The sequence below is a fragment of the Symsagittifera roscoffensis genome, chromosome 5, assembly GCF_963678635.1.
Source record: "Symsagittifera roscoffensis chromosome 5, txSymRosc1.1, whole genome shotgun sequence".
NCBI lineage: Eukaryota > Metazoa > Xenacoelomorpha > Acoela > Convolutidae > Symsagittifera > Symsagittifera roscoffensis.
Window position 1 is genome coordinate 61259893 of NC_087066.1, and position 23919 is coordinate 61283811.

General features: G+C 33.0%; 2 protein-coding genes across 3 annotated transcripts in view; both read right to left on the minus strand.

Moving 5' to 3' along the window:
* LOC134846928 (chromodomain-helicase-DNA-binding protein 4-like) overlaps positions 1-23919 on the minus strand; it is a 265098-nt gene that overhangs the window by 200052 nt on the left and 41127 nt on the right. The window lies entirely within an intron of this gene.
* Positions 19363-23080, minus strand: LOC134845489 (soma ferritin-like). The gene is made up of 5 exons (XM_063862385.1): positions 22931-23080; positions 22464-22631; positions 20610-20717; positions 19889-20044; positions 19363-19568 (listed from the first exon to the last, which is right to left on the minus strand). The coding sequence occupies exons 2-5, from the start codon at positions 22617-22619 to the stop codon at positions 19470-19472; spliced, it is 519 nt and encodes a 172-aa protein (XP_063718455.1). The 5' UTR covers positions 22620-22631; positions 22931-23080; the 3' UTR covers positions 19363-19469.

Genomic DNA, 23919 nt, shown 5'->3' on the forward strand with positions numbered 1-23919 from the left:
CAATCTACTAATTCCTATGTTTGCAGTATATTTACATTTGCAACCTCTGTGTGCAATCTGCTATCTCTAAAAACAAAACAAGCGACTATATAACAATTAAAACTTGCAGCGTGTTGGCCTGAACGTCATAATTGACTGACAAAAGTTTCTGCGACAAAACTTTGTCTCTGATCAGAAAAACTTTTTAAGGAACATTTTGTGGAAGGGTTACTATGCAATCTACTATCTCTTATGTTTGCGATATACTTATGTTTGCAGCCTTTGTTTGCTATCTACTATCTCTAAAAACAAAACAAGCGACTATATAACAGTTAAAACTTGCACCGTGTTGGCCTGCATGTCATAATTGACTGACAAAAGTTTCTGCGGCAAAGCTTCGTCTCTGATCAGAAAATTTTTTTAAGGAACATTTTGTGGAAGAGTTATTAAGCAATCTACTATCTCTTATATTTGCAACATATACTTATGTTTGCAATCTATGTTTGCAATCTACTATCTCTAAAAACAAAACAAGCGACTATATAACAATTAAAACTTGCACCGTGTTGGCCTGAACGTCATAATTGACTGACAAAGTTTTCTGCGACAAAGCTATGTCTCTGATCAGAAAAACTTTTTAAGGAACATTTTGTGGAAGAGTTATTAAGCAATCTACTATCTCTTATATTTGCAACATATACTTATGTTTGCAATCTATGTTTGCAATCTACTATCTCTAAAAACAAAACAAGCGACTATATAACAATCAAAACTTGCAGCGTGTTGGCCTGAACGTCATAATTGACTGACAAAAGTTTCTGCGACAAAGCTTTGTATCTGATCAGAAAATTTTTTTCAGGAACATTTTGTGGAAGGGTTATTATGCAATCTACTATCTCTTATGTTTGCAATATACTTATGTTTGCAACCTATGTTTGCTATCTACTATCTCTAAAAATAAAACAAGCGACTATATAACAATTAAAACTTGCACCGTGTTGGCCTGAACGTCATAATTGACTGACAAAGTTTTCTGCGACAAAGCTATGTCTCTGATCAGAAAAACTTTTTAAGGAACATTTTGTTGAAGGGTTATTATGCAATCTACTAATTCCTATGTTTGCAGTATATTTACATTTGCAACCTCTGTGTGCAATCTGCTATCTCTAAAAACAAAACAAGCGACTATATAACAATTAAAACTTGCAGCGTGTTGGCCTGAACGTCATAATTGACTGACAAAAGTTTCTGCGACAAAACTTTGTCTCTGATCAGAAAAACTTTTTAAGGAACATTTTGTGGAAGGGTTACTATGCAATCTACTATCTCTTATGTTTGCGATATACTTATGTTTGCAGCCTTTGTTTGCTATCTACTATCTCTAAAAACAAAACAAGCGACTATATAACAGTTAAAACTTGCACCGTGTTGGCCTGCATGTCATAATTGACTGACAAAAGTTTCTGCGGCAAAGCTTCGACTCTGATCAGAAAATTTTTTTAAGGAACATTTTGTGGAAGAGTTATTAAGCAATCTACTATCTCTTATATTTGCAACATATACCTATGTTTGCAATCTATGTTTGCAATCTACTATCTCTAAAAACAAAACAAGCGACTATATAACAATCAAAACTTGCAGCGTGTTGGCCTGAACGTCATAATTGACTGACAAAAGTTTCTGCGACAAAGCTTTGTCTCTGATCAGAAAATTTTTTTCAGGAACATTTTGTGGAAGGGTTATTATGCAATCTACTATCTCTTATGTTTGCAATATACTTATGTTTGCAACCTATGTTTGCTATCTACTATCTCTAAAAATAAAACAAGCGACTATATAACAATTAAAACTTGCACCGTGTTGGCCTGAACGTCATAATTGACTGACAAAGTTTTCTGCGACAAAGCTATGTCTCTGATCAGAAAAACTTTTTAAGGAACATTTTGTTGAAGGGTTATTATGCAATCTACTAATTCCTATGTTTGCAGTATATTTACATTTGCAACCTCTGTGTGCAATCTGCTATCTCTAAAAACAAAACAAGCGACTATATAACAATTAAAACTTGCAGCGTGTTGGCCTGAACGTCATAATTGACTGACAAAAGTTTCTGCGACAAAACTTTGTCTCTGATCAGAAAAACTTTTTAAGGAACATTTTGTGGAAGGGTTACTATGCAATCTACTATCTCTTATGTTTGCTATATACTTATGTTTGCAGCCTTTGTTTGCTATCTACTATCTCTAAAAACAAAACAAGCGACTATATAACAGTTAAAACTTGCACCGTGTTGGCCTGCATGTCATAATTGACTGACAAAAATTTCTGCGGCAAAGCTTCGTCTCTGATCAGAAAATTTTTTTTCAGGAATATTTTGTGGAAGAATTATTAAGCAATCTACTATGTCTTATATTTGCAATATATACTTATGTTTGCAATCTATGTTTGCAATCTACTATCTCTAAAAACAAAACAAGCGACTTTTTAACAATTAAAACTTGTACCGTGTTAGCCTGAACGTCATAATTGACTGACAAAACTTTCTGCGACAAAGCTTTGTCTCTGATCAGAAAAACTTTTTCAGGAACATTTTGTGGAAGGGTTCTTCTGCAATCTACTATCTCTTATATATGCAATATACTTATGTTTGCAATCTATGTTTGCAATCTACTATCTCTAAAAACAAAACAAGCGACTATATAACAATTAAAGCTTGCACCGTGTTGGCCTGAACGTCATAATTGACTGACAAAAGTTTCTGCGACAAAACTTTGTCTCTGATCAAAAAAATTTTTTAGGAAAATTTTGTGGAAGGGTTACTATGCAATCTACTATCTCTTATGTTTGCAATATACTTATGTTTGCAACCTATGGTTGCTATCTACTATCTCTAAAAACAAAATAAGCGACTATATAACAATTAAAACTTGCACCGTGTTGGCCTGAATATCATAATTGACTGACAAAAGATTCTGCGGCAAAGCTTTGTCTCTGATCAGAAAAAAAATTTAAGAAACATTTTGTGGAAGGGTTATTATGCAATCTACTATCTCTTATATTTGCAATATACTTATGTTTGCAATCAAACTATGTTTGCAATCTACTATCTCTAAAAACAAAACAAGCGACTATTTAACAATTAAAACTTGTACCTTGTTGGCCTGAACGTCATAATTGACTGACAAAAGTTTCTGCGGCAAAGCTTTGTCTCTGATCAGAAAAATTTTGTAAGGAACATTTTGTGGAAGAGTTATTATGCAATCCACTATCTCTTATATTTGCAATATACTTATGTTTGCATTCTTTGTTTGCAATTTACTTTCTCTAAAAACAAAACAAGCAAATATATAACAATTAAAACTTGCACCGTGTTGGCCTGAACGTCATAATTGACTGACAAAAGTTTCTGCGACAAAGCTTTGTCTCTGATCAGAAAAAATTTTTAAGAACCATTTTGTTGAAGGGTTTTTATGCAATCTACTATTTCTTATGTTTGCAATATACTTATGTTTGCAATCTATGTTTGCAATCTACTATCTCTAAAAACAAAACAAGCGACTATTTAACAATTAAAACTTGTACCTTGTTGGCCTGAACGTCATAATTGACTGACAAAAGTTTCTGCGGCAAAGCTTTGTCTCTGATCAGAAAATAATTTTAAGGAACATTTTGTGGAAGGGTTATTATGCAATCTACTATCTCTTATATTTGCAATATACTTATGTTTGCAATCTATGTTTGCAATCTACTATCTCTAAAAACAAAACAAGCGACTATTTAACAATTAAAACTTGTACCGTGTTGGCCTGAACGTCATAATTGACTGACAAAAGTTTCTGCGATAAAGCTTTGTCTCTGATCAGAAAAATTTTGTAAGGAACATTTTGTGGAAGAGTTATTATGCAATCCACTATCTCTTATATTTGCAATATACTTATGTTTGCATTCTTTGTTTGCAATTTACTTTCTCTAAAAACAAAACAAGCAAATATATAACAATTAAAACTTGCACCGTGTTGGCCTGAACGTCATAATTGACTGACAAACGTTTCTGCGAAAAAGCTTTGTCTCTGATCAGAAAAATTTTTAAGGAACATTTTGTGGAGGGTTTATTATGCAATCTACTATCTCTTATGTTTGCAATATACTTATGTTTGCAATCTATGTTTGAAATCTACTATCTCTAAAAACAAAACAAGCGACTATTTAACAATTAAAACTTGTACCGTGATGGCCTGAACGTCATAATTGACTGACAAAAATTTCTGCGGTAAAGCTTTGTCTCTGATCAGAAAAATTTTGTAAGGAACATTTTGTGGAGGGGTTATTATGCAATCTACTATCTCTTATGTTTGCAATATACTTATGTTTGCAATCTATGTGTGCAATCTACTATCTCTAAAAACAAAACAAGCGACTATATAACAGTTAAAACTTGCACCGTGTTGGCCTGAACGTCATAATTGACTGACAAAAGTTTCTGCGGCAAAGCTTTGTCTCTGATCAGAAAATAATTTTAAGGAACATTTTGTGGAAGGGTTTTTATGCAATCTACTATCTCTTATATTTGCAATATACTTATGTTTGCAATCTATGTTTGCAATCTACTATCTCTAAAAACAAAACAAGCGACTATTTAACAATTAAAACTTGTACCGTGTTGGCCTAAACGTCATAATTGACTGACAAAAGTTTCTGCGATAAAGCTTTGTCTCTGATCAGAAAAATTTTGTCAGGAACATTTTGTGGAAGGGTTATTATGCAATCCACTATCTCTTATATTTGCAATATACTTATGTTTGCATTCTTTGTTTGCAATTTACTTTCTCTAAAAACAAAACAAGCAAATATATAACAATTAAAACTTGCACCGTGTTGGCCTGAACGTCATAATTGACTGACAAAAGTTTCTGCGAAAAAGCTTTGTCTCTGATCAGAAAAATTTTTAAGGAACATTTTGTGGAGGGGTTATTATGCAATCTACTATCTCTTATGTTTGCAATATACTTATGTTTGCAATCTATGTTTGAAATCTACTATCTCTAAAAACAAAACAAGCGACTATTTAACAATTAAAACTTGTACCGTGATGGCCTGAACGTCATAATTGACTGACAAAAATTTCTGCGGTAAAGCTTTGTCTCTGATCAGAAAAATTTTGTAAGGAACATTTTGTGGAGGGGTTATTATGCAATCTACTATCTCTTATGTTTGCAATATACTTATGTTTGCAATCTATGTGTGCAATCTACTATCTCTAAAAACAAAACAAGCGACTATATAACAGTTAAAACTTGCACCGTGTTGGCCTGAACGTCATAATTGACTGACAAAAGTTTCTGCGGCAAAGCTTTGTCTCTGATCAGAAAATAATTTTAAGGAACATTTTGTGGAAGGGTTTTTATGCAATCTACTATCTCTTATATTTGCAATATACTTATGTTTGCAATCTATGTTTGCAATCTACTATCTCTAAAAACAAAACAAGCGACTATTTAACAATTAAAACTTGTACCGTGTTGGCCTAAACGTCATAATTGACTGACAAAAGTTTCTGCGATAAAGCTTTGTCTCTGATCAGAAAAATTTTGTCAGGAACATTTTGTGGAAGGGTTATTATGCAATCCACTATCTCTTATATTTGCAATATACTTATGTTTGCATTCTTTGTTTGCAATTTACTTTCTCTAAAAACAAAACAAGCAAATATATAACAATTAAAACTTGCACCGTGTTGGCCTGAACGTCATAATTGACTGACAAAAGTTTCTGCGAAAAAGCTTTGTCTCTGATCAGAAAAATTTTTAAGGAACATTTTGTGGAGGGGTTATTATGCAATCTACTATCTCTTATGTTTGCAATATACTTATGTTTGCAATCTATGTTTGCAATCTACTATCTCTAAAAACAAAACAAGCGAATATTTAACAATTAAAACTTGTACCGTGTTGGCCTGAATGTCATAATTGACTGACAAAAGTTTCTGCGACAAAGCTTTGTCTCTGATCAGAAAATTTTTTTAAGGAACATTGTGAGGAGGGATTATTATGCAATCTACTATCTCTTATATTTGCAATATACTTATGTTTGCAATCTATGTTTGCAATCTACTATCTCTAAAAACAAAACAAGCGACTATTTAACAATTAAAACTTGTACCGTGTTGGCCTGAACGTCATAATTGACTGACAAAAGTTTCTGCGATAAAGCTTTGTCTCTGATCAGAAAAACTTTGTAAGGAACATTTTGTGGAAGGGTTATTCTGCAATCCACTATCTCTTATATTTGCAATATACTTATGTTTGCATTCTTTGTTTGCAATTTACTTTCTCTAAAAACAAAACAAGCAAATATATAACATTAAAACTTGCACCGTGTTGGCCTGAACGTCATAATTGACTGACAAAAGTTTCTGCGAAAATGCTTTGTCTCTGATCAGAAAAATTTTTAAGGAACATTTTGTGGAGGGGTTATTATGCAATCTACTATCTCTTATGTTTGCAATATACTTATGTTTGCAATCTATGTTTGCAATCTACTATCTCTAAAAACAAAACAAGCGACTATTTAACAATAAAAACTTGTACCGTGTTGGCCTGAACGTCATAATTGACCGACAAAACTTTCTGCGACAAAGCTTTGTCTCTGAGCAGAAAAACTTTTTCAGGAACATTTTTTGGAAGGGTTATTATGCAATCTACTATCTCTTATATTTGCAATATACTTATGTTTGCATTCTTTGTTTGCAATTTACTTGCTCTAAAAACAAAACAAGCAAATATATAACAATTAAAACTTGCACCGTGTTGGCCTGAATGTCATAATTGACGACAAAAGTTTCTGCGGCAAAGCTTTGTCTCTGATCAGAAAAATTTTTTAAGGAACATTTTGTGGAAGGGTTATTATGCAATCTACTATCTCTTATATTTGCAATATACTTTTGTTTGCAATCTATGTTTGCAATCTACTATCTCTAAAAACAAAACAAGCGACTATTTAACAATTAAAACTTGTACCGTGTTGGCCTGAATGTCATAATTGACTGACAAAACTTTCTGCGACAAAGCTTTGTCTCTGATCAGAAATTTTTTTTAAGGAACATTGTGAGGAGGGATTATTATGCAATCTACTATCTCTCATATTTGCAATATACTTATGTTTGCAATCTATGTTTGCAATCTACTATCTCTAAAAACAAAACAAGCGACTATTTAACAATTAAAACTTGTACCGTGTTGGCTTGAACGTCATAATTGACTGACAAAAGTTTCTGCGATAAAGCTTTGTCTCTGATCAGGAAAACTTTGTAAGGAACATTTTGTGGAAGGGTTATTATGCAATCCACTATCTCTTATATTTGCAATATACTTATGTTTGCATTCTTTGTTTGCAATTTACTTTCTCTAAAAACAAAACAAGCAAATATATAACAATTAAAACTTGCACCGTGTTGGCCTGAACGTCATAATTGACTGACAAAAGTTTCTGCGAAAAAGCTTTGTCTCTGATCAGAAAAATTTTTAAGGAACATTTTGTGGAGGGGTTATTATGCAATCTACTATCTCTTTATGTTTGCAATATACTTATGTTTGCAATCTATGTTTGCAATCTACTATCTCTAAAAACAAAACAAGCGACTATTTAACAATTAAAACTTGTACCGTGTTGGCCTGAACGTCATAATTGACCGACAAAACTTTCTGCGACAAAGCTTTGTCTCTGAGCAGAAAAACTTTTTCAGGAACATTTTTTGGAAGGGTTATTATGCAATCTACTATCTCTTATATTTGCAATATACTTATGTTTGCATTCTTTGTTTGCAATTTACTTGCTCTAAAAACAAAACAAGCAAATATATAACAATTAAAACTTGCACCGTGTTGGCCTGAATGTCATAATTGACGACAAAAGTTTCTGCGGCAAAGCTTTGTCTCTGATCAGAAAAATTTTTTAAGGAACATTTTGTGGAAGGGTTATTATGCAATCTACTATCTCTTATATTTGCAATATACTTTTGTTTGCAATCTATGTTTGCAATCTACTATCTCTAAAAACAAAACAAGCGACTATTTAACAATTAAAACTTGTACCGTGTTGGCTTGAACGTCATAATTGACTGACCAAAGTTTCTGCGACAAAGCTTTGTCTCTGATCAGAAAAAATTTTTAAGGAAAATTTTGTGGAAGGGTTACTATGCAATCTACTTTCTCTTAAGTTTGCAATATACTTATGTTTGCAACCTATGTTTGCTATCTACTATCTCTTAAAACAAAACAAGCGACTATATAACAATTAAAACTTGCACCGTGTTGGCCTGAACGTCATAATTGACTGACAAAAGTTTCTGCGACAAAGCTTTGTCTCTGATCAGAAAAATTTTTTAAGGAAAATTTTGTGGAAGGGTTACTATGCAATCTACTTTCTCTTATGTTTGCAATATACTTATGTTTGCAACCTATGTTTGCTATCTACTATCTCTAAAAACAAAACAAGCGACTATATAAAAATTAAAACTTGCACCGTGTTGGCCTGAATGTCATAATTGACGACAAAAGTTTCTGCGGCAAAGCTTTGTCTCTGATCAGAAAAATTTTTTAAGGAACATTTTGTGGAAGGGTTATTATGCAATCTACTATCTCTTATATTTGCAATATACTTTTGTTTGCAATCTATGTTTGCAATCTACTATCTCTAAGAACAAAACAAGCGACTATTTAACAATTAAAACTTGTACCGTGTTGGCCTGAACGTCATAATTGACTGACAAAAGTTTCTGCGACAAAACTTTGTCTCTGATCAGAAAAATTTTTTAAGGAAAATTTTGTGGAAGGGTTACTATGCAATCTACTTTCTCTTATGTTTGCAATATATTTATGTTTGCAACCTATGTTTGCTATCTACTATCTCTTAAAACAAAACAAGCGACTATATAACAATTAAAACTTGCACCGTGTTGGCCTGAATGTCATAATTGACTGACAAAAGTTTCTGCGGCAAAGCTTTGTCTCTGATCAGAAAAAAATTTTAAGGAACATTTTGTGGAAGGGTTATTATGCAATCTACTATCTCTTATATTTGCAATATACTTATGTTTGCAATCTATGTTTGCAATCTACTATCTCTAAAAACAAAACAAGCGACTATTTAACAATTAAAACTTGTACCGTGTTGGCCTGAACGTCATAATTGACTGACAAAAGTTTCTGCGACAAAGCTTTGTCTCTGATCAGAAAAAAGTTTTTAAGGAACATTTTGTTGAAGGGTTTTTATGCAATTTACTATTTCTTATGTTGGCAATATACTTATGTTTGCAACCTATGTGTGCAATCTACTATCTCTAAAAACAAAACAACCGACTATATAACAGTTAAAACTTGCACCGTGTTGGCCTGAACGTCATAATTGACTGAGAAAAGTTTCTGCGAAAAAGTTTTGTCTCTGATCAGAAAAATTTTATAAGGAACATTTTGTGGAAGGGTTATTATGCAGTCTACTATCTCTTATATTTGCAATATTTTTATGTTTGCATTCTTTGTCTGCAAATTACTTTCTCTAAAAACAAAACAAGCAAATATATAACAATTAAAACTTGCACCGTGTTGGCCTGAACGTCATAATTGACTGACAAAAGTTTCTGCGAAAAAGCTTTGTCTCTGATCAGAAAAATTTTCAAGGAACATTTTGTGGAGGGGTTATTATGCAATCTACTATCTCTTATGTTTGCAATATACTTATGTTTGCAACCTATGTTTGCAATCTACTATCTCTAAAAACAAAACAAGCGACTATATAACAATTAAAACTTGCACCGTGTTGGCCTGAACGTCATAATTGACTGACAAAACTTCTGTGACAAAGCTTTGTCTCTGATCAGAAAACTTTTTTAAGGAATATTGTGAGGAGGGATTATTATGCAATCTACTATCACTTATATTTGCAATATACTTATGTTTGCAATCTATGTTTGCAATCTACTATCTCTAAAAACAAAACAAGCGACTATATAACAATTAAAGCATGCACCGTGTTGGGCTGAACGTCATAATTGACTGACAAAAGTTTCTGCGACAAAGCTTTGTCTCTGATCAGAAAAAATTTTTAAGGAAAATTTTGTGGAAGGGTTACTATGCAATCTACTATCTCTTATGTTTGCAATATACTTATGTTTCAATCTATGTTTGCAATCTACTATCTCTAAAAACAAAACAAGCGACTATATAACAATAAAAACTTGCACCGTGTTAGCCTGAACGTCATAATTGAGTGATAAAAGTTTCTGCGACAAAGCTTTGTCTCTGATCAGAAAAATATTTTAATCCAATTTTTCAACGCACTCTTGACTTTACCACTTGGAAAAACTATTTTTTAGCAAATGAGTTTTAACCATACTAAGAAATAAACTATTCACTCAATTTTTGTATCACTTTCGAAAAACAATCTTCATTTTAATCTGAGCTTTTTAAAAAACGTCTTAGATAAAATATGATAAATCTGATGAAAAAAAATGAGAGAAAAGGTCGGTAAATTTTGAAGTTTTTGTGAGAGTTTTCAAAAACAGCGTTTTTTGCAAGTTTTTTACACCTTTTCACATACCGCGTCTTAATGAAACGCTTAATAACCAGTTAATCGGTTTTGTATCTTAAAGCGACGCTTTGAAAAGACTTCTTGTAACCTAGTTGAAAAGGCACGATAAGCAACTAACAGCAGTTACAATTGTCTAACAAAATAAAAAAAATCATACAAGGAAAAACAATTAAACAATGTTAGCCGGTTACTGTGCAAGTAGCACAGAATGTTCCAACCGTTGTCTTAAGAAAACTACAATTCAGATTTTTTTCCAAATAAGTGTATATTTTTCTGCTCGGTATGATTTGAATTTGAATTTGAATTTGAATTCGATACAATTATACACAATAATAAAGAAATTATATGTATAATGCATCAGGAGTATCTATACGGGCTGTGCAGCCCATCAAGTAGCACCCCAGCAACGGAAAAAAGATTGGAGAAAATAGTATACTTAAATTAGCCTATATTATAACAAAATTTCCATCAACACCTTGTTATCTCTGATATATAATAAGAAAAGCTGCTTTTTGAATCTTGCGAGCTGATGACTTGAATAAATTTTCAAATCAGTAGGTAAAAGATCATTTTTTTGCAGAAAATTGAAGCATTTTACTATTTTACCTTCAATTGATTTTTCAGTGATACACGACTTCGTAAAAAAAGAATTAACGAGACCCTTACTCGAAAACCTTGTCATTCTTTTGGCCTTAACGTTATGTTTTTCCAAGAATTTTAACGGTGATGTTCTATGAACCTGCAATACTGTTTCGGACACTAATTGCCTCAAAAACATATCATGAACCGTTTCAATATTATGTTCTTCAAAAATATGTGATATATGTTCAAATTTTCTTTTGAATGCAATGGTGCGCAAAAATTTTTTTTTGGGCTACTAAAATTTTCATGAGATTTTGCTTAGATGAGCATCCATAAACCATGAGTCCATATGATATTACTGGTACGATATATGATTTGTAAAAAAGAATTAAGGCATTTTTCGAGAAATAATTTCGAGCTCGATACAAAATTCCCTTGAACTTGGCCATTTTAAGGCAAATTAAATCAATATGCTGAGAAAATTTCAATTTGTTATCAATGGTTACTCCTAAATACTTAAAAGAACTAGTATAGGTTAGATTATTTTCTCCTATATAAAAAGTGTTTTGATTACTGAAATTCTTTCCAAAGCACATTAGTTTAGATTTCCCGGTGTTGATGGTAAGTTTGTTACTTTTGCACCAGTCATCAACTTTTGACAGTTCCTTTTGCAATCTTAGCTGTATTGAGGTTGATGATTCACTTACAATCATTGTTGTATCATCCGCAAAAAGAGTTATTTCACTGTAGTCTAAATGGTCTGTTATATCATTGATGTAAAGCAAAAATAATAAGTGACCTAACACTGAACCTTGTGGCACTCCACATGTTATGTTTTTTAAAGACGAGATTTCTAAGCCATTTTGAACAAATTGTCTTCTATTTTGAAAATAATTCTTTAGCAAATTTCCAAATTTTCCCCGAAATCCCAATAGGCACAGTTTTTCAAAGAGTATATCATGATTAACTGTATCAAATGCTTTCTTAAGATCTACAAAAATAGCAAATCCGTACTGTTTTCTCTCAATCGATTTCCTGATATATTCTGTTATTTTAGTGATGGCATGAACACATGAATGATTTTTCTGAAATCCAAACTGTTTGGTAGAAATTATTTTAAACTTTGTTGCGAAAGACATCATTCGCTTATATAACAATTTCTCGAAAATTTTACTGAAAGATGTTAACAAGCTGATTGGTCTATAGTTGTTAGGAATATCCCAACTTCCCTCCTTATGCAACCCAAGAATTTTTGCTATTTTAAACGAGTCGGGAAATGTTTCAAGATGTATGCATTGGTTAAAAACTGAAGTCAAGTAGGGTGCGATGACTGGTGCACAAATTTGAACAATATTATTACTCAGACCATCATGACCAGAGGAAGCTTTGTTTTTTAAAGAAGTAATCACTTTGTTCATCTCAATTTCATCAGCGAAATGAAGCGCACATGTGTGTTCAATTGAAGGACTTTTAAAAACAAAATTATCTGTTTTTTTTTAAGACCTGACATAAAAACATAATTTAGGCTTATTATATAGTCATAGTAACTTAGGCAAATTGGACAAAAATTTTTCTAGAAAAATTACTAGAAAAACTTTTAAAAAAATTACAGAAATTTAAAACAAAATTTTTATTGCAGAAAAACTTTGAATTTTTGGAAGTTTTTGGTTCTTAAAATGAAGCTAAAAAAACTCCAAAAACTAGTTTTACTTGATTAAAATTAATTTTAAGGTTTTAAATTATGCATAATGAGGCTGTTGTAAGCCTCGTGTTTTGCTTTAATCGCTCGAAATAACACGAAAAAATCAAAAATTCTAACCGGTTTTTCTCGGCACTGGGAAAACTTCTTAAAAATTTTTAATGTGGTTCAAATCACGACTGAAAGAGCTTTAATATGATATATCACTCAACCCAGTCTGTGGAACCTGATTTGGCGTCGAAAACAAAAAAAATAAAACACCCGAATACAACGTTCCTCCCCATTTTCAATGATCGGAACAAAAATTTGCAAGTATCACACAGTATCATCTCCTAATTTATACTCATATTGGCAGCCTGTGTAAACGGTAGGCTCTGGAACAACTTGAGGAATGTTGTAACACATCTCTTTGCTAACCGCTACGAGAGTACCCTCCCTATGTTTCTTGTTAAAAGCCATAGCTGATCGGTACACATATTTATCTGAGTCTCATATAGTGAACCTGGAGTGGCGTAGATAGACAATTATCAATGCGATTAATCTCGTAGCATCATTTTTTTGTTAAATGTATTGAAAAAGAAAAAAGATGTACGAGATTAATCACATTGATAATTCTCTATCTAAACCTCTCCCGCTTTGACTATATGAGACTCACACAACATTTGTACTGACCAGCTACTTTTCTCGATCACATTCAGTGACTCAGTACACCCTGAGACACTAGACTGACGACGAGACTTATCACAACAGCTAAGAGTGCTCTCTACATCAGAAGAACCAGAGTAACCTCCGAAGTCGAGAAAAAACTCAAATTGAGTTTTAAACTCAAAAATATAAAAAACCCGGATGGGCTCAGCCTGATTGGACTTGTATTCAGCTTACGCCTCTAGTTTATACATGATAAAGCAAACAATTTTTATTTTGATCAAAATACTTACACTAGCCTATGATGATCTACACGTAGCCAAAATGTATCTTTGTATCGTATTATATCGTATCTAAACGTCGCATTCAGATTATAAAACAGTTAGCAAGAGCCCTTTACCAACTAACTAGAGTACAACTATTTGGAATAAAACATCTATCATAATGAACCTCGCAAAACCTGATTTTAAAAAACTAATGAGACTAAGGAAATAAAAAGGCAGTCGTACCACTGCTAATACAAAATAAAACTAAATTTTTTCCCCTATGATTCTTTGTTTATCCTTTCTAAAAACATTTTTGAGCAACTTTTTTCCTGCTTCTCACGATTGACTATTTTTTAAAAGTCAATTGACGATTGAATATTTTTAAAAAAAAGTCTGAAAAAAGACACGATTTGATCAAAAAAAAACTCCATGTAATCACAAAGAGCTAAAATTTTTATTGTACAATTGATATTGCAACGAAAGTCTTTATGAAGTACCCCTGCTCTGACCTATTGGTAGCGTCATCAGAAACCAGTAAGAGCTGCTTTCGTAATCACAAGAAGGGTCGGGTTTAGGACTTTCCAGTACGTTAACCGAGCATTGCTTTGAAGTAAATTTGCTTCATTGCAATTTAGGATCCAGATGATAGCCAAAACCAAAAAAGTACTGAGGAAATTCAGAAGGTCAATTTTGAAAGAAAAAAGTTTAATAAGGTTGTCAAAGAAGAAAGCAACAAAACTAACGAGAGTTTTTTCTTTTTGCTCTGATTCAAACGCTCACAACTATAAAACAAAACAAAATCAGGTGGCAAATGATATGTTCATGAAATGTTCAGTTCAAAAAGCAAGTCATTAAACGAGAGTTCTGCAGAGCTCTTCAATTATATTTACAAAGTCTGAAATTCAGTTCCTCATTCGACTGTAGAAGCATACGCTTTCAGTGCATATTTTTGGGCCTCAAAATTTTTTTTATTGGGGAGACGCTTTTTGAGATGTTGCCTCCTCTCTCGCAACTTGAACTAAGGCTCTTTTTTTCGTAATTTTCTCAAGCCTTTTCAGATCACCAACACTGTTTACTTTGACTTTTTTTCTGTATTATCTCCCGTCTTCTTCGGGACAGAAACCACGCAGTTATTCGTGATTTATTCGAAATTTTTTTGCTTAGCAGCTGCTTTTGCTTCTGCTTTGGGCAGGGGTTCGTTTGAGTGTATTCCGTTTACATATACTGGATTAATGTTTTTGCGTAAAATTTGTTTTCTGTTCCAAAGTACAGACTTGTCATCAATGTACACAAATTTAAAGATAGCACTCACCAAATAGCCCGCGAACTCTCCAGACAGAATATGGAATGCTTTTCTTTTTTCTATTTCAAGGTTCAATTCCCAGAAAATATTGAAAAATGGCAGAGCCTCGATGGTTAATTCATTTACTTTTCTGACATACAAGAGTGGGTTATTAATAAGGATATTTTGTTAGCGTTGGTATCTCTCTTAGGTTCTCAGACTCTCTTCCATATCATTTCGATTTTTTTTTTCTAAAATGTGATGCGAACCTGTTGGTCACCTGTTATTTTTTTCAAGTCCCTAACCTCCTTTTCTAGTAAACTCACTTTTTGGTGTTCTATTTTGTACTCACGGAACCTTACGTTTGATTTGTCTACAAACCACCACAAATATCATTCTACAAATCCAATTTAACGAGAATAGAAAATAAGTCAGTACAAGTGTTTAACATTTGAAATCAAACAGTTTCAACTTAGTTAATTGCCTTTTTAAACTGACTGTAGGCTTTTAAGTTGAGGCTGCATAAGCCATTTTTGAAGCTAAAATCATGGAAGTTCAACTGATTCTTTTTCAGACAAGCTCAAACTTCAATCATGATGCTTGTATAATTCGACTATGAGGTTTCTGCAAAGTTTTGTCAAAACTCGAACGTTCAGAATTTGGATATTTGTTAACTTGACGTTTTCTGTGACATATAAATCTAATCCGCCTCTTCTTTTTCTCTTGAACATTCAACTAAAATTTGATACCAATTTAGATGAAATAATGCGGCCGGCTAATTAACTAATACTACTCCAACCAAGTTTCTGTTTTGGCTTTGGATTTATTTGCTGAACCAAGACATCATAATTGTGAAAATTTTCGGAACCAATCTTATAATCTGAAGTAAAAATTGGCGGAATAATACTTTTTCGCCCCTTTGGAATCTTTGTTCACCCTTTCTGAAAAAAAAATTCGAGCATCTTTCTGTAAGTTTTCCTGCTTCTGCTTCATTAGTAATTTAAATTTAAAAAATTAAAACCAAGTTTCGATTTACGCGCTGTATGATTCATGATTTTTTGCTTTCTACCTACCATTTCTATTTACAGACAATAATAAAAATTTGTGAAACAAAAGTTTTGCTGTTTCCTTGTTGATTTGCTGTAAGTTTAACGAGTGACTATTCAAAATAAAGTACGAAAAAACACCATTTGAAATATACACCGCGTCACAGAGCGCTTACGACTTTATCATATAAGTGATATTGCACTTAAGTCTGTTTGAAGGACCCTTGCTCTGACCTGTTGTTTGCGTAATCACAAACTAATCAGAGCTGCTTGTGCCATCACAAGAAAGGTCGACCTAGGACATCAACCGAGCACTGATATGAAGTAGGTTTGATTCATTGCATTTTAGGATACAGATCATAGCAAAAACGAATAAACGTATTGAGGAAATTCAGAAAGTCATTGTCAATTTTAAATATCTTATAGGTTTGCCAAAAAAACAGAAAAAGAAAACAAATGAAGTTTTTTTCTTTTCGCTCCAATTTACACGTTCACAGCTGTAAAACAAAACAACATCAGGTGGCAAATGATATGTTTATGAACTTTCAATTCAAGGAATCAGATTTTTGCACAGCTTGTCAATTATAATTCAACCGACTGTAAAAGCAGAAGCTTTTCGTACCTAATTTTTGAGAGCACTATGTCTTTTTATTGAAGGAGACGCTTTTTGAGCAGTTGCATCTTCTTTAGCAACTTGAAATTTTTTTCTTCGTGGCATTTTTCTCAAGCATTTTCAGATCCTCGACCGCATTGAAACCACGCAATTACTCATTATGGTCGAGATACCTTTTTGCTTAGCAGCTGCTTTTATTTCGGCTTCAGCTTTGGGCAGGAGCTTGTTTAAAAAAATCCCTTTTTATTTTTAAAAATAATTTTCATGGTTACTTCGTTTACTCTGACATCGAAGAGTGGGTTAGGAATAGCAATACTTTCTGTGCGTGAGTATCGTTCTTGGGCTCTCAGCCTCTCTTACATATCATTTTGATTTTTTTTTCAAAAACTTGATCCAAATTTGTTGGTCATCCGTTATTTCTTTTAAGTCCCTTACTATTTTTTCTTAAAAGGCTCAACTTTTTGTCAGTATTTTTGTACCCACGGAAATTAGCTTTTGAGCTGTCACCAAACTACCACGAATATCATCCTCAGTAACCATTTTAAAAAAAACTGAAAACTATTTCAGTAAAAATTAACATTTGAGATAAATCTTTTTCAAATTACTTACATGCTTTTTAAAATGGTCGTTGGAGTTTGAGTTCAAGTTTGAAATATTTTTTTAAAGCTAAGATCAGTGAATGTCAACCAACTGTTTTTCACTCAAATGCAGACTCCGTTCATGATGCTTGCGAAAGCTCACCTTGCAAATTGCAGCGCACGGTCGACTTGAACTCGCAATCATATGATTGCTGGGCATCATCCGTACCAGATGTGCCACAACAATACAAAAATCTTTTACCACAGCTTTCAAAGTAATTAAACGAGTAAATACTTTTGTTCGTTTCCAAGAGTCAAGTGGGAAATTACAATTTATTTGTTATCCGTTCCTGATTTTCTGTACTATGCTATTTTTTGGTTGCCGCCGGCGTCATTTCGTTTTACAAAGTTCAAGTTTCAGAGTGACATTTTTTTATGACCGGATTTTGGCTAAGCAGCACCATTTGAAATATACTCCGCGTCACAGAGCGCTTATAACTTTATCTTAGAAGTGATATTGCACTAAAAGTCTGTTTGAAGGACCCTTGCTCTGACCTGTTGTTTGCGTTATCAGAAACTAATCAGAGCTGCTTGCGCCATCACAAGAAAGGTCGACATAGGACATCAACCGAGCACTGATATGAAGTAGGTTTGTTTCATTGCTATTTAGGATACAGATCATAGCAAAAACGAATAAACATATTGAGGAAACTCAGAAAGTCATTGTCAATTTTAAATATCTTATAGGTTTGCCAAAAAAAAACAGAAAAAGAAAACAAATGAAATTTTCTTTTCTTTTCGCTCCAATTTACACGTTCACAGCTGTAAAACAAAACAACGTCAGGAGGCAAATCATATGTTTATGAACTTTCAATTCAAGGAATCAGATTTTTGCACAGCTTGGCAATTAAAATTCAACCGACTGTAAAAGCAGAAGCTTTTCGTGCCTAATTTTTGAGAGCACTATGTCTTTTTATTGGAGGAGACGCTTTTTGAGCAGTTGCATCTTCTTTAACAAGTTGAAATCTTTTTTTTTCGTGGCAGTTTTCTCAAGCATTTTCAGATCCTCAACCGCATTGAAACCACGCAATTACTCATCACGTTCGAGATACCTTTTTGCTTAGCAGCTGCTTTTATTTCGGCTTCAGCTTTGGGCAGGAGCTTGTTTAAAAAAATCCCTTTTTTTAAAAATAATTTTCATGGTTACTTCGTTTACTCTGACATCGAAGAGTGGGTTAGGAATAGCAATACTTTCTGTGCGTGAGTATCGTTCTTGCGCTCTCAGCCTCTCTTACATATCATTCTGATTTTTTTTTTCAAAAACTTGATCCAAACTTGTTGGTCACCCGTTGTTTCTCTTAAGTCCCTTACTATTTTTTCTTAGTAGGCTCACCTTTTTGTCAGTATTTTTTGTACCCACGGTAAATAAAGTTTGAGCTGTCACCAAACCACCACGAATATCATCCTCAAAATCCACTTTAAAGAGAACTGAAAAATATTTCAGTAAAAATTAACATTTGAGAAAAATCTTTTTCAAATTACTTACATGCTTTTTAAAATGGTCGTTGGAGTTTGAGTTCAAGTTTGAACTATTTTTTGAAGCTAAGATCAGTGAATGTCAACCAACTGTTTCTCACTCAAACGCAGACTCTATTCATGATGCTTGCAAGCGCTCAACTTGTAAATTGCAGCGCACGGTCGATCTGAACTCGCAATCATATGATTGCTGGGCATCATCCTTACCGGATGTGCCACAACACTACAAAAACCTTTTCCCACAGCTTTCAAAGTAATTAAACGAGTTAATACTTTTGTTCGTTTCCAAGAGTTAAGCGGGAAATTACAATTTATTTACTTATCCGTTTCTGATTTTCTGTACTATGCTATTTTTTGGTTGCCGCCGGCGTCATTTCGTTTTACAAAGTTCAAGTTTCAGAGTGACATGGTTTTTATGACCGGATTTTGGCTAAGCAGCACCTTATGAGCTGTAAAAACTCTTTCTTTGACATGGTTCGTTTTTATGGCGCCAGTTAACGACTCATGTATTCAATTACCAAAACCGATTTTTTTTATAAATTGTTTATTTGAAAGTATATCATAAATTATTATATTCGAGTTTAACCAGTGAAGAATGAAAAAATACTATCGGTTTCTAGTTTTCATAAATTTTCTCTGATTCCTTCTGATGGCATTCTTTAACCGAGCGCCTCGTCGTCGAACTGGAATTCTCCCAGTCCGGACCCGCACCTCTTGGCCCTAGACAGCAGGCTTCCCAACTCTTTGATAGCATCCACCTAAACAAAATTGTAAAGCATGGTTTGCAAGATTTCAGAGGACTCGGATTAATCATTTTGTAACACTTTATTTTTATATCAATTTTTTTTCAAACTATTTTTAGTTATAAAATTGTTGTTGTAGCGCTATAGCAATATTCAGACAATATAAACTAAAGCACTTTAGATTCTTTATTTTTGCTGAGAGCCTGCTGTTAAATAAATGGTTGTAAATTTAAATTTCACGCAATAATTCGGCCTTACAAGCTTAACTACTTCGATTCTTTATCTAAATTGCAGTCTAACCATTTTTGATACAAAAAAATAAACCAGAAACAAACCTGTTCTTTGAGGAACTCTCCTTCGACAAAATCTGTAAATTGGGGGTCCCCGTTCTTCTCAGCCAGACCATGCATGTCCAGAAGCGACTGGTTGACATCTCGCTCCAACTGAAGTGCCAACGAGAGCATGTCCACTATACTTCCGTACTCAGTTGCCTGAAGAAATGATACTGGATAACTTTTGTAATCGCTGAACAAAGCAATTGTAGCCAAACGACATTTGAAAAAATGTCAAAAATATTTTGTTTTTTCTAAACGTTTCAAAATTCGACATTTAAAGAAAAAAAATTATCACCTTAGAGCACTTTGAATTTCAAAATTTTAAAGCTGTTTTGATTGTTGATTTCTCCTTTTAATTAATATCTATCATAGTAACCAAAAATTAATCACTCGCGCCATTTGCAGTTTAAGTATTGGAGAGCTTGATGTGCCTTCTTTTAAGAAACAAACTTGAATTGAACTAAAAAAAACGTAAAAAGCCAAACCACAAAAAACTCAAACTTGAATGTGAACAGCTCAATAACCTAATTGAGTGTTTTCACTTCGTTCAGTTTCATAAAAAAATTGTTTTCACCTACAATCATAACCATAATGAGTTCAAAATTTAGTATTTCGCTTTCACAAAACAAACCATTATGAAAACGTTTGATACTTTTTCGATTCATTTTCAAATGCAGTAATTCGTGGTCAAAATTATCTGACAAATTGAATGCGCAGTTACCTCTGGTTTCTTGATGTCCTGCAGAACAATTCTGCCGCCTCTCTTGTTCTGATATTTCATCAGCTTCTCCGCATGTTCACGCTCCTCCTCTGAATTCTTTAGGAAAAACTATAAAACCAACTATAAAATCACCAACATTGTCATCACAGACATTGGCAACAAAAAAAACAGTTACAGATTTTCGAATGTTAAAAAAACAATTTCCAAAAAAAACAGAGGCAACCCGAAATCACAGCGTTTCTCAAAAGGCACACATTGTTGTTTGTAAGAATTCGCCATACTAGAATAATGAACAAAAATTGACATTATGATACACAATGTTAACCTAATGTTTTGCAAACTTGTTTGGTAAAATTAGGTTCGATAAAATTTAGTCGCTAAAAAGGGAATTAGGTGAAAAAGTTAGTTAAAAGAAATCGAATTCCACGAAAAATTTGTTTAATGGTCATTTTATGACAGAGTTTTTTAATAGATGTTTTTTTAATTCACTTTGCTCATCAATAAATATGGTTGGATATGGTTTTCAAAAATGATTTTCAAACTGAGCTATTGGCTATTCATGCCAGTTAAATTTAAAAATTATCCAGCACAAATCTATCAAAACTTTATGAACTAAAAAAATTGACTTTTTAGTTTCTAAATTTTTTTTAGAGCTTTCAAAATTAAAAGAAACTTCATTGCTGTAAAGGACATCTATCATAAAACAGAGCCAAAGCAGAGATTCACACTTATTGCAATACAACTCAAAACCAGCTTGACAGCCATCCAAAGGAATCCAATTTACTTTGGGGCTTAAGCTTAACAACTTTAAGCGCTAACCTCGCATCAATTGAAAATTACAAAGCAATAATTAAAGTTGTTCTAAAATATAATGAAATCGTTAAAGCCGATTTTAAAAAAATTAAGCGAAAACAAAAACAGAACACGGAAGTTAAAATAAAATCAGATTTGGTTTGTTAACAACAAACACACATTACTTAAACTATACCGTTGGTTGACGAAATGACAGATTCGAAATCTGATAGCGCTATCTAGAAAACGTTAGTCTCTGCTAAGCAGTTTGTTTTCATGAAAAAAATTCCGTTTTGCAAACGCTTTTTATTAGCGAGCACAAAAATAAATAATTATTATGCATTTTGATAAAAGCAACCAATTTTGAGAACGAAAGGTGAAACAGCTAATTTTTTTCCGATGAGAACACTGAAGATTCATAAGAAATTTTTTTAAACTCAAAGTCGAAGTTTAGTTTTTTTGAGCAATTTCTTTTTCATGAGTCAAAAATTTAAATTGAGCTCCACTAAAAAACATACAAAATTATTGAGCTCAAAAAGAGACTAAATGTTAATAAGAGACATAAAAGTTATTCTAAAACTTAAACAGATAAAAAGCGAGCTAAAAAAGAAACTTCCTTTGACCATTTAAACAATAAATATGTCTTGTCTGAAATGACTTCGAACTTCAGGAGTATTTCACAATTGACACATCTTTGCTAAAATTACCAGAATTTGAGAAAACTGGATTAAAAGGTATACGTTTTATTCCGCAAGCAACGTATATAAATTATAATCCACTTTCAAAACAAAATTGATAAACATTTTTTCTCTTCATTAGCTGTTCGTTATTGTAGAGCATGATTTTATCTATTTTGCTAGCATGTTGAAAATTTTTTTAACAAACAGGAAAATCCAAACTGAAAAAATATCATATTTGATCGTGAACAATTTTCAAAACTTTTTTCTGAAAGAAAAAAAAATCTAGCTAAGTAACTTCACTTCGTTGATGGTCACTCAATTATTTATTTTCGTGGCATAATTACCAGGAAACATAATTGGAATGGGAGACGGAGTGCGTTACCTTGTGTAGGTTCGGGAGGGCGACGTCGTCCCTGTCGCAGTATAATGCGAGGGAGTGGTAGACGTATGAGGCTGTCAGTTCCATGTTGATCTGTTTGTTCACACCCGCCTCACACTCTTCGTGGAAGTTTTGACGACACTGCGACTTACTTGACATCTTTAGGAGTTACTAAAAATAGAATGATAAATAATAAAAATTGATTTGGTTTTTTTTAGTTTCAATAAAGTCCACCTGCATTTAATTATATGCACGCACAAATGAAAAGATGACCAAGCTTATTGTTTTCGTTAATAGAATTCTTTGTATCAGCTAAAATACACCTAGAGGGGTTTATTCTTACAATTATTTCACAAACGTCGAAAGGGTTTAGGGATCCAAAGGAGTTCAAAAGTTCATCATCCTCTCAAGTCTTAAATAAAGCTTGAAAATTTTTGAAACCGTTGTTAAAAAGAGTTAATGTCACTGACTGTTAAGTTGATTGCTGCTTAGTAGTTGAAGCCTCGCAAAATTGGGAGTTAGTTGGTTTGGATGGAAAGAGCGAACTGCCGATGAGAAGACTGAATTGTTCTAAAGATGGGCTAGTTTGTTTGTTCCACTTTTGTTTGTGCCATTTATTTTCTGATGAGCTGTATAAACAATCAACCACAAACAAATAACATATAATAGTTGACAGGCACAACAACGAACAACAAAGTTGGAAAAAGCCAAGGGGCCGGTCCAAATGTTGCAGGAGCTGATTAGATCTAATATTTACCAATTTCAAAATCACAGCTCAAAATATCATACGATAAACGATGGAAGTTTCGAAGTTTGCTACAAATAAACTCGTACCACCAAGTGGGACGGTTATGTTGTTATTTGCATCGCAAATGATCAACAGTAATTAGTCTTACGTAAACTATTGAAAATGTCAAGGGCACCGATGAATTCAATTGCTTGTTTTTCAGAGGGGCAAGGTGATAAGTGAGCGATAGTTGATACATTTTTGACTTCCAAAGATATATCAAAAAATATATCAAAGTGAATACGAGCTATACATAGCTAAGAGACATTTGGAACAGCGATATCTAACTTTAAAAAATAAAATGAACTTTTGAATTTCGAAGAGCAAATCACATAACCTTGTAACGCTCTTTCAAACAAGGAACATTTATCACAGAAAGGTTTTCAGCAAATTTAACCAGGATTGAAAAAACTGGACCAAATGGTGAAATTCTTCTGCTTGCTCTAATACGAGTTCAGTTTTCTATTGGAACTTTAATGTCATCCATTTCGCACCGTTTTCATTTCACCTTTAAAATGATTGCTACGACGACCACTCTCGAAAAAAATGAAGGAGCTATGGCCTTGAATGTTTTTTTTTCACGCAATATCATTACCTAAAGAACACTCCTAGACTATCATGGTGAAATCTAATTTCAGCTGATTCAGATACCAGAAGAATAATTAATCAGAA

Bases quoted from the DNA above. Each gene is read 5' to 3' on its own strand.
- LOC134845489 (XM_063862385.1), bottom strand. From the start codon at position 22,619: ATGTCAAGTAAGTCGCAGTGTCGTCAAAACTTCCACGAAGAGTGTGAG. The intron at 20,718-22,463 runs GTAACGCACTCC...TTGGTTTTATAG, and splicing joins CCCTCCCGAACCTACACAAG to TTTTTCCTAAAGAATTCAGA. The intron at 20,045-20,609 runs GTAACTGCGCAT...TCATTTCTTCAG, and splicing joins AGGACATCAAGAAACCAGAG to GCAACTGAGTACGGAAGTAT.